Genomic DNA, 14,794 nt, shown 5'->3' on the forward strand with positions numbered 1-14,794 from the left:
GATTACTTGTGTATATCTTTCTACTGTCAGAGATCTAGCCTTTCAGCAAGCCATTTCTAGCATTTCCAAATTAGTCATAGTGTTCCAGTAGGTTGGGGTGGAGTTTGCAGAAAGTGGTTTAACTCTTGGTTTCAAGTTTGGTTCAGTTGTAAAATGAAAAATTAAAGTACATATAAAATAAAGCTTTGTTGAATAGTGTCTGGCTCTGTGCCCAGGTTTTGGGGATTCCACAATTCCACAGTGAGCCAGTCTTGGCACCTGTCATCAAGGAACTCAGTGTCTAATAGAAGAGACAGACTGGTGGCCAGGCAGTTCGGATCTAGAGTGTGGGCAGTGCTTACAGTGGGGGAAGTCTAGAGTGTGGGCAGTGCTTACAGTGGGGGAAGTGCAAGAGGTTGTATTCTCTGTATTTATTCCACATAGAAATGAGCATTGAATTAAAGTGGCATTTCAATTTCTGGGCAAAAGAGATTTTTCAATAAACAGTATTGAAACAGTTGACTCTTATGGAAAAAATAAAATGAAATTAGAGCTCTATCTCATACCATTCATAAAAATCAACTTCTGAGGGTTGAAGAATTAAATGTAACGAAATCCAAAACTTTTAAAAGAAAATACAGGAAAATATCTTTATAAATCCTCAGGTTTTTTACCTGGATGGAATTTTGAACCAGGCTGAAACCATAGATGCTATAAGAGAAAAAGATGGATGAATTTGATTTTATAAGAATAAAATCCAGCAAGACTCCTCAAAGTCAACAGGTGATAAATAAACTTAGGGGAAGATTTACACATTTAAAATACAGATTAATGTCCAGAACATACAGGTGTTCTATAAATTAGATGAACAGTCTAGTGGAATAGGCTAAGCATCTGGCAAAGCATTTCCCGGAAAAGGATATCTGAATAACTCCCAAGTATCTACAGAGGTTTAACTTTGCCTAGAGTTATGCAAATCAAAATGCCTATCATAGTCACTCTCATACACGCGCACACGCACGCACACGATGAGGCAAAAATACAGGCATACCTCGTTTTGTGCTCCACAGATACTGAGTTTTGTTTTTTTTTTAAACAGATTGAAGGTTTGTGGCAACCCTGCTGTTGTCAGATGATGGTTAGCATTTTTTATCAATAAAGTATTTTTTAATTAAGGTATCTACATTGTTTAGACATAATGCTATTGCACACTTAATAGACTACAGAATGGTGTAAACAAAACTTTTATATGCACTGGAAAACCAAAAAATTTGTGATCCACTTGATTGTGATGCTCACTTTATTGCAGTGAAACCAAACAGGCTTATCTCTGAGGTATGCCTGTACTGGGTTTTGGCAGGGGTGGGGAATTAGGTACTCTTGTTCTTTGTAGGAGTTTAAATCGATACAGCCTTCTGTGTGTGTGTGTGTGGGGGGTGGATTTGGTAGTATTTAAAATATGCACAACCTTTGATTCAGCATTTATACTTAAATATCATAAAGAAGTCATTTGTACCAAGGAGCATGTATAAGGATATTTTTGTTACAGTGTAATAGCAATTGGCAATAACCTAAATGTTCCACAAGAAACTTTCATTAGAGTATATCATGCTGTCGAACATGATACAGAAGGTAAAAATGAGATAGATCTGTCTATTACATTTTAAAGTCCACAAAATCTGGGGGAGGGAAATAAAGGAAATAAATCATCCATGATCCTTTTACCCAGAGGTATCCCCCAAATGTTAACTGTACAGTTTTCTTCTATGCCTATATATTTTTGTGAGATTGGGATTGTTTTCTTTTTTGGCATCTTTTCTTTCCCCATGTAATGTGGCTGTTACTCTGTGTCACTAAATTCCTCCTTCTTAGAAAAGCATTTTTTTTTTTTTTTTTTTTTTGCTGTACGCGGGCCTCTCACTGTTGTGGCCTCTCCCGTTGCGGAGCACAGGCTCCGGACGCACAGGCTCAGCGGCCATGGCTCACGGGCCCAGCCGCTCTGCGGCATATGGGATCCTCCCAGACCGGGGCACGAACCCGTATCCCCTGCATCGGCAGGCGGACTCTCAACCACTGCGCCACCAGGGAGGCCCAGAAAAGCATTTTTAATGTCTGCAGAATTCTCTTTAATGAACATACCATCATATCATTAACTTTCTTTATTGGACTTACTAGTTGGTTGCGGCTTTTCTGATACTAAAGATAATGCTATAATTAATGGACATTGGTTTTTGTTTGTTTGTTTGTTTGTTTGTTTTTTTGGCTGCAACTCACCACTTGTGGGATCTTAGTTCCCCAATCAGGGATTGAACCCAGACCCTCGGCAGTGAAAGTGCGGAGTCCTAACCACCGGACCACCAGGGAGTTCTGAGAGCGTTAATTTTTTGACTACATCTTTGGTTTTCTTAGGATAGCTTTCTTGTGTTACGGGGTCAGAGTTACAAACCTTGTATTAAGGTCATTGCTAAAATTTTTTAAGGAAAACATGCTAAATCAGTCCATTTTCACTTCAGGAAAAAAGCTGTATATGAAAGTTCCTATTTAGTCACACCGCCGTGAGCTTTTTTTTTTTTTTTTGGCTGCATTGGGTCTTCGTTGCTGCGCGTGGGCTTTCTCTAGTTGCAGCGAGTGGGGGCTACTCTTTGTTGCGGTGCGCGGGCTTCTCATTGCAGAGCATGGGCTCTAGGCTCATGGGCTTCAGTAGTTGCAGCACTCGAGCTCAGTAGTTATGGCACATGGGCCCTAGAGTGCGCAGGCTTCAGTAGTTGTGGTGCAAGGGCTTAGTTGCTCCGCGGCATGCGGGATCTTCCTGGAGCAGGGATGGAACCCGCGTCCCCTGCATTGGCAGGCGGATTCCTAACCCCTGCGCCACCAGGGAAGCCCCGCATTTCTGTCATCTTGTTGGCTTCCTTGTAGATGAACAGCACAGCCAGTACTCCAAATTGCTGCTGGCCTCGAAGGAGCAGGTGCTGCACCGGGTGGTTCAGGAAGAGAAAGCAGCACTAGAGCAGCAGCTGGCAGAGGAGAAGCACACTCCCGAGTCCTGCTTTATTGAGGCAGCTATCCAGGAGCTCAAGGTGAGGTGATGCACTGGAAGTGGGATGGGCCGGTGGGGATTAGTTACTTCAGCCCACATCTAAGATTACAAGCGGGGGAATGGCTAAAAAATTAGGTTTGTTCTGGGCTTTGGTGATAGGAGGGAAGGGGTTGACCTAGGGAGTTTTAAACTGTTCTCTGGAGCTGAAAGGAACAAGTCAAGGTGATCTTATAATGAGACCCTTGAGTTTCTAGATTAGCTGTGTTCTTAATTAAGCAAGGTGGGTTTTTTTGTTCTTTAGGAAAACACTTGGACTTATTTTTGGAGATGTTTTATTTGAGGGACATTGTGGAGAAATTACTATGGCCTCTCCAGCGGGCTCTAGCAATGCCTACTGAGGATTTTGGAGCAGCAAGAATTATCCAAATATAGAATCTCTTATGTCCCGTATCCTCTACAATAGAGATTCTTAAACTTGAACAAGCATCAGAATCGCTGGTTGTTGTGCTCCACCCTGAGAGACTGATTCAGTAGGTCTAGGCTCAGTAAGCTTAAAAATTTGCATTATCACAAGTTCCAGGGTGGTTCTGATGCTGCTCATCCCCAGATCACATTTTGAGAATCACTGATCTGTATTAGAACAATGAAAGCCCCCATGAAAGGGGCTGTGCTAAGGTACTGTACTTATTTTTATCTCACTTAAGCTCCATAACCTGGTGTGATAGAACAACTATCCCCTTTCATGGATGAGGAAGTGGAATCATGGGTTAGATAATTTACTTGAGGACATATGACTAATACAAGGTGAAGCTGGTATTTGAATTTCTATCTCTCTGACTCTTAAGTCCTCTTTGGGCAGCGTTGTGTGTATTTATTGGGCTGACCAAAAAGTTCGTTTGGGTTTTGGTAACATCTTAACGAAAAACCCGAACGAACTTTTTGGCCAACCCAATAGTTTTTAATTTCTTTCTGTAGTGCGGAGCATTTGTTCACATGCATTTCAGGGAGAAGAAAAGCTGCCTAGAAATAGAGCTGTCCGGGTTGAGGTGGGGGTTGCCCAGACTCTTGTCTCCTGTACTGGGGCTCTCTCAAAGCTTCGTTCGTAAAAACTAGAAGACTAGTTCTGTGTCCCGGGGTTTCTGTTCAGGAAGCTTTTTTGTAGTGTTGTCATTATCATTGTCAGAGATGCTCAGCAGAGTACCATCCCATTTGAGTACTAGGTGTTTTTGCTTCCTGCTTCCCTTAAAGATTGAGAATTTTAAGTACTTAGACTCTTCCTTTTTGCCTTTTAACTTTTGCTTCTGTTGAGAAAGGCCATTGTAAGATTTGGCCCTTCAAACTAAGTATGTTTCTGGATTTCTCTCTGGTGCTCTAGACTCGGGAAGAGGCTCTGTCAGGATTGGCTGAAAGCAGAGGGGAGGTCGCTGGTGTCGTGGCTGCTCTGGAACAACTGGTGCTGATGGCTCCCTTGGCGAAGGAGTCCGTGTTTCAACCCAGGAAGGTTAGTGTCCCAGTTACAGACTAAATGGCTACCATTCCTCAAGTGCTGCTTTTCAGCTGTTAGGCCCTGTTGTGAGGTCTAAACTTTTTTGGGAGAAGAGGAAACTATGAGTATTTCCTATGTGCTTTTTAATTAATTAATTTATTTATTTAAAAATTTTTCCTATGTGCTCTTTCTACGTGTGTTATTTCCCCAGTGATGTTAAATCAGTGAACGTGTCAGCTAAGGTAAGCCTCAAGAGAGCTTGGTTCCTGTGCCTGCCTTTGCCACATGTTCTTTCTGTGACCTACAGTTTGTCCCAACAGGGCATGCTGGAGTATCTGTCTGCTTTTGATGAAGAGACCACAGAAGTTTGTTCTCTGGGCTCTCCTCGTCGTCGTCTTGCTCTCCCTCTGGTAGAGGAAGAGGAAGCAGCTTCTGAACCAGAGCCTGAGGGGTTGTCAGAGGCCTGTGAGGACTCAGGGTTAGCAGAAGACAATCTTGGAGAGGGGACCATTTGTACCGAGTCCAGCCAGCAGGAACTCGTCACCAAGCCAAGCATCACACACCTGAGCAGCTCTCCTTGTTACTACTTTTACCAAGGTGAGTGTCCCTGAGGAGGAGGGCTGGGTTGCTGCTTAATGTTTCAGAGAAGTGATCTGGCTCTCTGAGCAGAGGGAGGTATTGCCACTAGCTCCGGGCAGATGGGTCTGTTGTGCCTTTCAGCTTGGGGAGGGAGAGTCGGGCCTGGGATAAGGAGGGCCTGACTTGAGGACTGGCCAAGAGTATTGTGTGATAGAGCCACTTGTCTTCAGCGGAGGATGGGCAACACATGTTCCTGCACCCCGTGAATGTGCGCTGCCTCGTGCGGGAGTATGGCAGCCTGGAGCAGAGCCCTGAGAAGATCTCAGCCACGGTGGTGGAGATCGTTGGGTATTCCATGTCTGAGGTAAGAGCCTGCCTTGCGAGGTGGAGGGGCAGGAAGTGGCATTAACCTAATCTCTTTGTGGTGGGCCTAGCTGATCCAAGTTCACAGACTTTCAAGGCCTTTAGTCTTGAAAGGTTTTAAGTCTTTTTGTTAGTGATGGTGCCTGTGAATTTTTAAAAAGTTAAATGACCCTCCCCCACCATGCTGGGGTTCTGTTAGGTCACTCACCACTGCTCTGTATCACAGGTTCATTTATTGTGGTTTGGGAATAGAGGTGTCTCCTACTTTCAGAGATGAGTTTGTTTTTGTTTCTCCTTATTGCTTGGGAGAAATGGCAAGAAAACAAAGTCCTTGGAGGCTTTAAGGTAGCTTACACAAAGCTCGTTATGAATTTTTGGCTTAGCAGGTACCTAAATTAGTGTCTGATAATTTACATACGTGAATATTTGCTCTTTGAGAGTTACAGTTGTATTGATCACAAATTTGATAAAAACCTGAAATTTAGAGATTTTTCCAAGTACTATGAACTTTCCATCAAACATGCAGAAAAAGAATTAAAAGAAAATTAAATTAATTGCCTTCATTTTTTATTGTTTTTTTTTTTTTGCGGTACGCGGGCCTCTCGCTGCTGTGGCCTCTCCCGTTGCGGAGCAAGGCTCCGGACGCGCAGGCTCAGCGGCCATGGCTCACGGGCCTGGCTGCTCCATGGCATGTGGGATCTTCCCGGACCGGGGCACGAACCCACGTCCCCTGAATCGGCAGGCGGACTCTCAACCACTGCGCCACCAGGGAAGCCGCATTTTTTATTCTTTTAGGCCAAGCTTTGTTCAGTAGAGAAACCTGCTTTATCTGCCTTCCCACTTATCATTAATTCAGTCAGTGGTTTCCAGATTTTTTTCCCAGTAAATAACTCTTACCTTCCTTATTCTCCCCTGTTTGTTGTGGACCCCCAGAAAAGCTGAAACGGCTGATCAGCTTTAGATCATTCATTACCAGCCTCAATTAATTCATTTGCAGCACAAACCAAAAAACTGCTTTTGGTTGCTTATTCTACCTTATGGTAGGTTAATTGACAATTTCTGTTCAGCTTTTCAAAAGCTGATAACTTGAGCACTAACTCTTTGAGCCCCATTGCCATCTGAGAGGGTGTGGTATACTGCCTGAAATCTGGGGTGGGAACCTCTGCTCTTAGAGTTAGGCCTGGTCTTAGTCGAGCATCGGTCCCTTTTCCCTTGTAGGATGTGCGACAGCGTCATAGATACCTCTCTCACTTGCCGCTCACCTGTGAGTTCAGCATCTGTGAACTGGCTCTGCAGCCTCCTCTGGTCTCTAAGGAAACCCTAGAGATATTCTCAGGTGAGAATGCCCCCTACTTTGCTTCCCTTTTTAGTGGAGTTTAAGGATTCTTGTGACTAGAAACCCACAAGAGGAAGTAAGGAGCTTTTGTCATGAGTCTCAGAACCTCCTGATACACTCCATCTGTTCATCCAATCCAGCTGGGCCCACTCGTGTGCCCTTAGCTGCTAGCCAAGTGGGAGGAGTTAATGGCCAGGTTGTCCTGCGTCTGCCTCCTCACAACCTCACCAACCCGCAGATGACATTGAGAAGAGGAAGCGGCAGCGCCAGAAGAAGGCCCGGGAGGAACGTCGCCGAGAGCGCCGGATTGAGATGGAGGAGAACAAGAAGCAGGGCAAGTGTAAGTTCAAGAACTCTCATCTCAATGACGAGCACAACTGTACATCATTGTACAGAGATCCCATGCCTGGGCCCAGGGCCCAGACTGTTTAGGTCGTATGTCAGGTCTACCACTTGCTTTCTTCAGTTCTTAAATGTGAGTTGTGAGAGTACCTCCTTACTTGTAGGCTTACATGAGAATTAATGAGTTGATGGTGGTCAAAGTGCATAGCACATAGTAAGTTCATCCTTGGCATAGTGGGTGAAAAAAAACCTGGGCGGGTGGGGGAAGGGAATTGGAGATCTGCTGCATGTTGGGGATAACTGGCCTTGTGCTCTCTGGATACATTGTTGGCCTCACCTTTGACTCTGGAGACATCTATACATAGCAAGTCTACCAGGAGAGTCTGAAATACTAGAGACCTGTTGACAAACTAGGAAATACATTCAGGAAGTTAGATTTGAGCTCTTTAATACCAGTAAGTAGAATCTTTTGATCTGATTCTTAAACATAAGCTTCACTGAACCAAGGATTGTGTGACATGAGGGTCTAGTTAACCTCCTGAAAACAAGGAATTGAGTCCTTGGCTAGGGAAAGGACTTAACTATTTTGACTCCATGTGGTATGGTAAACATAAATTTTACTTCTTCAACTGGGATAAGTGTATAGCTGGCATACCAATGTTGTGTAGCTGTTTAGCACAAGTCCTGAATAGTTGAGAAAAGTGATGTTTCAGGAAAAAAGCCTTTTTTGTTTTAACTTTTTATTATGGAAATATTCAAACACAAGTATACAGAATATTATAATTAACCCCCAGGTTTATCACCTAGCTTCAACCAAGAAAAGTTAGAACAAGGCTTTTATATTAAAACAAAGACATATTATAAAGTGACAGTTACTATAAATTTGGGTTTTAAAGCTCTGTCTCCATCATTCAGACCCCTGGGGGATTCATATTGACTGTCCACAACTGTTGGAAAAGATGTGAGGAATTCTGTGCGTGGGCCTACCATTCTCGTCTTTGCTTTGCAGACCCAGAAGTCCACATTCCCCTAGAGAATCTACAGCAGTTTCCTGCCTTCAATTCCTATACCTGCTCCTCTGATTCTGCTTTGGGTCCCACCAGCACCGAGGGCCATGGGGCTCTCTCCCTTTCTCCTCTTAGCAGAAGTCCAGGTTCCCAAGCAGGTAAATAGAGTTGGGATTTAAAGAATCAAGTTGACCACCAGCCACAGACCTTAAGCAAAGCCCTAGTGTCTGAATTTACAACTGTGATCTCGGCATGGTGGGGGTCTTTAGGGAACTAACCTTACTTGGGTGGTTAATAGATTCCTGAGATCCATCAAATTCCAACCATTTGATTCACTTTTCCATTGGCTGTACCGACTTAGCTTCTAAAAACCTCAGGCAGCTCATATAGCAGGATGGTTAAACCTAGATTCTTCTCCGCACCCCAGCTGTTTTATTTCTAGCTTCTACCTTTAAGATACTCCCCCTGTTTGTGTGAACATCTTTATTTATGTCATCTTATTTATGATGGGAGAAAACAGCCTAAAGTCTACTGGTAGGGAAATGGCTAAATTACAGCATTTATACTATGAAATTCTTTACACCTACTGAAAAAGGAAATAGCTCTCTTCCTGAACTAATGGATAGACCTTTAAGATAAAAGGAAGTTGTAGAACAAGACAAAACATGACACCATTTTTGGGTTAAAAAAGCCACACAAAACAAAGCATTTCAATATGGGTTTATATGTCTAAATGTATAGAAAAATACTGGGATGATTGTGTTCCAGACCGGTAACAGTGTTCCAGTCTAGGGAGTGAGATCAGGATTGAGAGGCCTTCAGTCTTTTTTTTTTTTTTTTAAGCATCTTTATTGGCGTATAATTGCTTTACAATGTTGTGTTAGTCTCTGCTGTATAACAGAGTGAATCAGCTATATGCATACGTATATCCCCGTATCCCCTCTCTCTTGCATCTCCCTCCCACCCTCCCTATCTCACCCCTCTAGTTGGTCACAAAGCACCGAGCTGATCTCCCTATGCTATGCGGCTGCTTCCCACTAGCTGTTTTACACTTGGTAGTGTATATATGTCAATGCTACTCTCTCACTTCGTCCCAGCTTACCCTTCCCCCTCCCCGTGTCCTCAAGTCCATTCTCTATGTCTGTGTCTTTATTCCTTTCCTGCCCCTAGGTTCATCAGAACCTTTTTTTTTTTTTTTTTTTTTTTTAGATTCCATATGTATGTGTTAGCATACGGTATTTGTTTTTCTGACTTACTTCACTCTGTATGACAGACTTTAGGTCCATCCACCTGACTACAAATAACTCAATTTCGTTTCTTTTTATGTCTGAGTAATATTCCACTGTATATATATGCCACATCTTTATCCATTCATCTGTCGATGGACACTTAGGTTGCTTCTATGTCCTGGCTATTGTAAATAGTGCTGCAGTGGACATTGTGGTACATGACTCTCTTTGAATTATAGTTTTCTCAGGGTATAGGCCTTCAGCCTTTTAAAAATGTTTTTCCTTATATATAGAATATATTAATGTGTCATGAAATTAAACAGTTAACGGGAGTTACTGTAATTTCAGAGAGCTGTCTTTTCTGATCTTCATCCTCCTGGCAGATAGTTTTTGATACTTAAAATTTATTTTTGTCAGGCATTTTCAATGAAAGTTCCAAGATCAGAATATTTAAAACTCTTGGTGACCCTTGTGATCATATGCCCATCACTTGGCAGATTTAGGAGCCTGAGACCAAGGCAGGGACTTGGCTAGTGGCAGGGACTGGGACTAGAATCTGGGTCTTGAGGGCTGCACAACGCTTATGCTCTTCATAATGAGAAGAGAGCTACTAAACAAAGGAACGTGGCAAAACATTGACTACATCATCTGTGATAAGAAGACTGCATTTTCACATACTAGCTTTTCTGAAGTTATTTGGGCTTTAATGTATTCAGGCAAGAGCAGTTGGATGGTCCTAGGAATAAAAGTACCACAGAGCCCTGGCTGACTATGGCAGGGCCTGCTGCTGGGAGAGTGAATAGGCCTCTCCCTCCCAGCAGTGATCAGGGCAGTGGGTAGACTGATCTGTGGGAAATGTTCAACCCTAGGTCAGAAAGGATGGAAAAGACTAATTTACCTAGGGAGTATCAGGGAAAAGCTTGCATCTTGCTGGATTTTGCTTCTGTATGTATTTTGGATTCTAACTGAATATTCCCAGGTCATAGACTTCTTTTGGCTGGAACATGAAGGCTGACATGATTACATTTTATATCTTTTTTTCTTGGAGCTTTTTCATCCATGTAAAACCATTCTATGACAGCCCGATACCTAGGCCTTGAGAACCAGCTGATGTGGAGAGGATTTTTCTTACCGTGGGAATAGATTTTGCTATGCCTTCTAGTGTTATTGTAACCATGAAACTTTTCTCTCTCTGTGCTGATCACTCATGTGAACAATAGGCCATGTTCTTGGTTTTATAAGCATATGGCAGAGTTGAAAGTGGATCACAGTTAGCTTTCTGAGGCAGGGTTAGTAATTATCCAGACCCGATTCTGGGTTCGTCTCTTCTCTCTTATTAACAGGACACTAACTCTTTGGAACTTGACTTGTATAATCAGGTCTCTGGTTCCCTTTCAGACTTTCTGCTGACCCCTCTGTCATCCACTGCCAGTCAGGGCAGTTCTTCATTCTGCGTTGGGAGTCTGGAAGAAGACTCTCCCTTCCCTTCCTTTGCCCAGGTAAACCCGTTGCTTGTGAAGCAGCCCAAGGGTATTTAACATGAACTCTGATGCTTTTTCTTTCTGGAAATCCCTCTGTTGGAGATGGGGAGACTTACAGGCTAATGTTGCACTGACTCTAATAACCATGGAAGGCTTTTTAAAGACGGAAGGTCATGGAGTTAGTCTCAGATATTACCATAGACTTACCAAGGAAAGAGGCCAAGAGTAGTTGAGGAAGAATCAGGAGTTCTAACGATTTAACAAGTCAGTAGATACTTTTGTACTGAGCACTGTTGTAGGGGCTGGGGATATGTCAGTCAATTTTAACTGGTCCCTGGTTCTAGGACCTCTGATTCAGTGGTATCTGTTACATATAATAAACAATTCTTCTTCACTTTGGGAAAGGGAAAGTTGTCTTGGTTATCCTGTAAGTAGCCAAATCAGCTTTCTTGAGGAGCTGGGTTGGAGGCAACACTAGGCTAGTGAGATTTGATGTCAGATCAGTATTAATCTTTAAAACAAGCAAAACACTCAGCATTCCTGCATTCAGATAACTGAGGAAGATGGACAGACAGCTTGACAAAGCAGCCTCGTAGGAGGTTAGTATTCACTTCTTTGGGGCTAGTTTGGAATCATTAGCTTAACAGTTCTTTAGAGCAGTCAGTTGATATGGATATTTCTCACGTACAAATGGCAGTTTGTTCTGAGGAATAAGCAGGAATTGAACTTTGGTGAGGAGAGTCTTTGAAGTCAAGGAGGATGAAATAATTGAGAGCAATCCTGAGAACGAACTGCTAGGTTTCAGAGGTTATAAGCAAGTGGCTCCTAGGAGTAAGGTCAATGCCTAAGTTGTTTTTTTAGCTAGGTTTTACTGCCATTGCTTTTTTCAACTTTATAGTTTGAAAAACTTCAAACTTAAAGAGTTGAAAGAATAGTATAATGAACATTCATACCTTTCACCCAGATTTACCAGTTGTTACTATTTTGCTATATTTGCTTGCTTTTCTCTCTCTCTTTTTTTTTTTTTTTGCTATGTTGAAAGTAAGTTACAGACCTCATGAATGACACTTCACAACTAAATACTTGGGAGATACATGCCCCCAAAATGACATTCTCCTGTATAACTACAATTACCATTATCACATCAAAGACAGCTGATTTAATACTGTCTAAGATGACACATATTTTTATTTTCCCATTTGTCTCAGTGTCCTGTATTGTTTTCAGTCAGATTTAATCAAAGACTATTCATTGCATTTAGTTTTTCAAGTCTCTTTAGTGTCCTTTGATCCATAGCAGTTCCTCTGGCTTCTGTTTTTTTGTTTTTTACCTGTGACATGGATATTTTTGAAGCATCCAGACCAGTTGTTCTGTAGGTTATCCTATAGTTGAGATTTTTCTGATTGTTTCTTCATGAGTGGACTCAGGTTAAACATTTAAACATTTTTGTCAAGATTAAAATATAGGTGATATATTTTAATGACCTTGGAAGAGTAAGATGATTCAGATGTCGTACTATTGGACCGCAGACTCCCAGGTACCAAGGGAGCAGATCATCAAAGAGTGGTACATGATGAAGAAAGTTTATCAGTGAAATCAACATCTGCCAGTTGAACTCATCTTGCACAACATGCAACCCCCACTTTGGTAAACATTTAGGACAGGCATTCCTACTTGTATCTTCTTGGGGTTGTCTCGGTAAAATTCACTGTGCTTTGAGTAGCATGGTGTATGTGTGGCAGCTGGGATGCATAGTGGCCCTCAGCACTTACAAAGCTGGTCTTGGCCAAGTGGGATGAAAAATTTCCTCACTCAGGGGCAAGAGGAATTGTTCTGATTTTACTGTACTTGCAGGAATATGGTTTATGGCTGGATCTAAAAGTTAATAGTTAAGGAACTATTGGAAAAGCAAAGACCACAAGGTAATGAGGGCTGTGGGAGCAGTTTCGAGATAAAGTTAAATTGATTTTTGTGGCCTTAAGTAACTGAGGTTTGATAGCCAGGTGGTTTGTTTTAAAATTGGAAGGTCCTGTACACTCCTTATTCTAAGAGGTTGATGTTTTTAGGAGTCTCCAGAAGAGTAGGAAAATTTGTCAGAAGCAGGCAGTGACAGTCAGGATTCCCAACTTCAGAATCTGAGTATGAATCTCTTGTGCCTTCTTTGCAATATGCTTTACCTGTTTCCTAAGGAACAACTGGTTTCCCACCTTGTGGGTTTAATTGCCAGTTCCATTGGTCAGGATATAGAGGACATGACCAAAACAGTGTTAAGGAGAGAATTATCTAGAAAATCTTTTTCCCAGAGGGGTAGTTGGTTCTTTGTCCCCCGTACCAGTTGGTGTCAAGGTAGGAGTCTGGAGAAGAAATGGCGTCAGTTACTTAAATTCTTTTCTCCCCTTTCCCACTTTGGCAGATGCTGAGAATTGGAAAAGCAAAACCAGATGTGTGGCCCAAAACTGCTCCAAAGAAAGGTGAGAACAGCCCTCTGGTAAAGGGGAAATTTGGCCCCTTTCAGAAAGTAAAAGGCTCTAGTGTTGTTTCTGCAATTTTAACACTGGTGTTTTTTAGATGAAAACAGCTTAGGTCCTCCTGCCCCTGTGGACAGCGATGGGGAGAGTGATAACTCAGACCGTGTTCCTGTGCCCAGTTTCCAGAATTCCTTCAGCCAAGCTATTGAAGCAGCCTTCATGAAACTGGACACACCAGCTACTTCAGATCCCCTCTCTGGTAAAGGCACAGAAGTGGGATGCTCAGCTCAGGGCTGTCATTCCCTCCTGGATCCAGTGGCAGACATCACTAATCAGTTGCACTTTTCCCTCTGAGCCTCAGGGCTCACATTCTAGTGTCAACTAACATTCCATTTGGTACGTTAGCACCTTTTTGCACCCCAGATTAGTTCTTTTGAGGCCTTGGTGTGAAATTCTGAGGACGTTTTTTTTTTTTTTTTTTTTTAACCTTCTAAGACACAGTGGTGGAGGGTGGCTAATAGATGGAGAAGTTCAGGCTTGAAGCACACCCCGCTCTGTGGTGTTCATGAACTAGATAAGAACAACACTGGCATTTATGCGTGCTTCCTGTGTGCCTGGCATTGTGCTAATTTTATTCTCCCAATACCATATTAAATGGGTATAACTCACATTACAGATGAGGAGCTGGGCTGGGGACGTAAGTGATGTACCTGAAGACAAACACCAGAGTGTGCAAGGACTGGTATTTGAATCCAGGAGGTCTAATTCCAGAGCCTGCACTCCTAGCTGCCTGCGACTATCATTAATGAAAACTGGCCAGGGGGCAAGGCGATGGCATTCTAAGCTAAGCTGTTTCTGTTTTCTGTTTAGAAGAGAAAGGAGGAAAGAAAAGAAAAAAACAGAAACAGAAGCTCCTGTTCAGCACTTCAGTCGTCCACACCAAGTGACACTACTGGCCTGGCTACCTTCTCCATCTGGTTTTCTTTTTTCTGTGCTTTTGTTTTGCTGCTGTAATTTTTAAGTATTTGAGTTTGAACAGATTAGCTCTGGGGGGAGGGGGTTTCCACAATGTGAGGGGGAACCAAGAAAATTTTAAATACAGTGTATTTTCCAGCTTCCTGTCTTCACACCAAAATAAAGTATTGACACTCACAAGAGATCTCTTCCTGCCACGGTTTTTAGTTTGTTGCCAGGTTAGTCTTTTTGACCCATGTGTAGTTAGTTTTTCTCAACCCGAACTAAGTTTGAGTCCCTTGGAGCATCCCAAACCAGTGTTAGTGTTACGGCACTGCTCTGCTGTGACATCTTGTGTCAGGGCACCATGCTTTCAGTACAGCTAATAGTTGAACCTTTTCTATCTGTTCAGTTCTCCTCTTGTTATCTTTAAGAAACAGAGGGATGGGAATAATATGGATTTAGGACACCCAGCTTAAATTGCAGTTTTTCTTCTGACAAATAACCACGCTGTGGTGTCAGACCCAGGTTGC

General features: G+C 42.6%; 1 protein-coding gene across 3 annotated transcripts in view; it reads left to right on the forward strand.

Annotated features, from left to right (window-relative positions):
* Positions 1–14,464, forward strand: part of RNF10 (ring finger protein 10) — a 31,724-nt gene extending 17,260 nt beyond the window's left edge. The window contains exons 7-17 of one of the 3 annotated variants that reach the window (XM_082640078.1): positions 2,896–3,056; positions 4,392–4,517; positions 4,823–5,099; positions 5,312–5,445; positions 6,663–6,780; positions 7,019–7,120; positions 8,132–8,287; positions 10,757–10,857; positions 13,253–13,310; positions 13,408–13,566; positions 14,178–14,464. In XM_082640078.1, coding sequence (XP_082496204.1) covers positions 2,896–3,056; positions 4,392–4,517; positions 4,823–5,099; positions 5,312–5,445; positions 6,663–6,780; positions 7,019–7,120; positions 8,132–8,287; positions 10,757–10,857; positions 13,253–13,310; positions 13,408–13,566; positions 14,178–14,254 — 1,469 coding nt within the window. In that variant the 3' untranslated portion in view covers positions 14,255–14,464. Of the gene's footprint in view, positions 1–2,895; positions 3,057–4,391; positions 4,518–4,822; positions 5,100–5,311; positions 5,446–6,662; positions 6,781–7,018; positions 7,121–8,131; positions 8,288–10,756; positions 10,858–13,252; positions 13,311–13,407; positions 13,677–14,177 lie in introns of those variants that run through there. The other 2 variants (XM_082640079.1, XM_082640077.1) reach the window with 2 other exon arrangements.
* Positions 14,465–14,794: the final 330 nt, after the last annotated feature.

This window comes from Mesoplodon mirus (genome assembly GCF_964341445.2).
Source record: "Mesoplodon mirus genome assembly, chromosome: 13".
Taxonomy (NCBI): Eukaryota; Metazoa; Chordata; class Mammalia; order Artiodactyla; family Ziphiidae; genus Mesoplodon; species Mesoplodon mirus.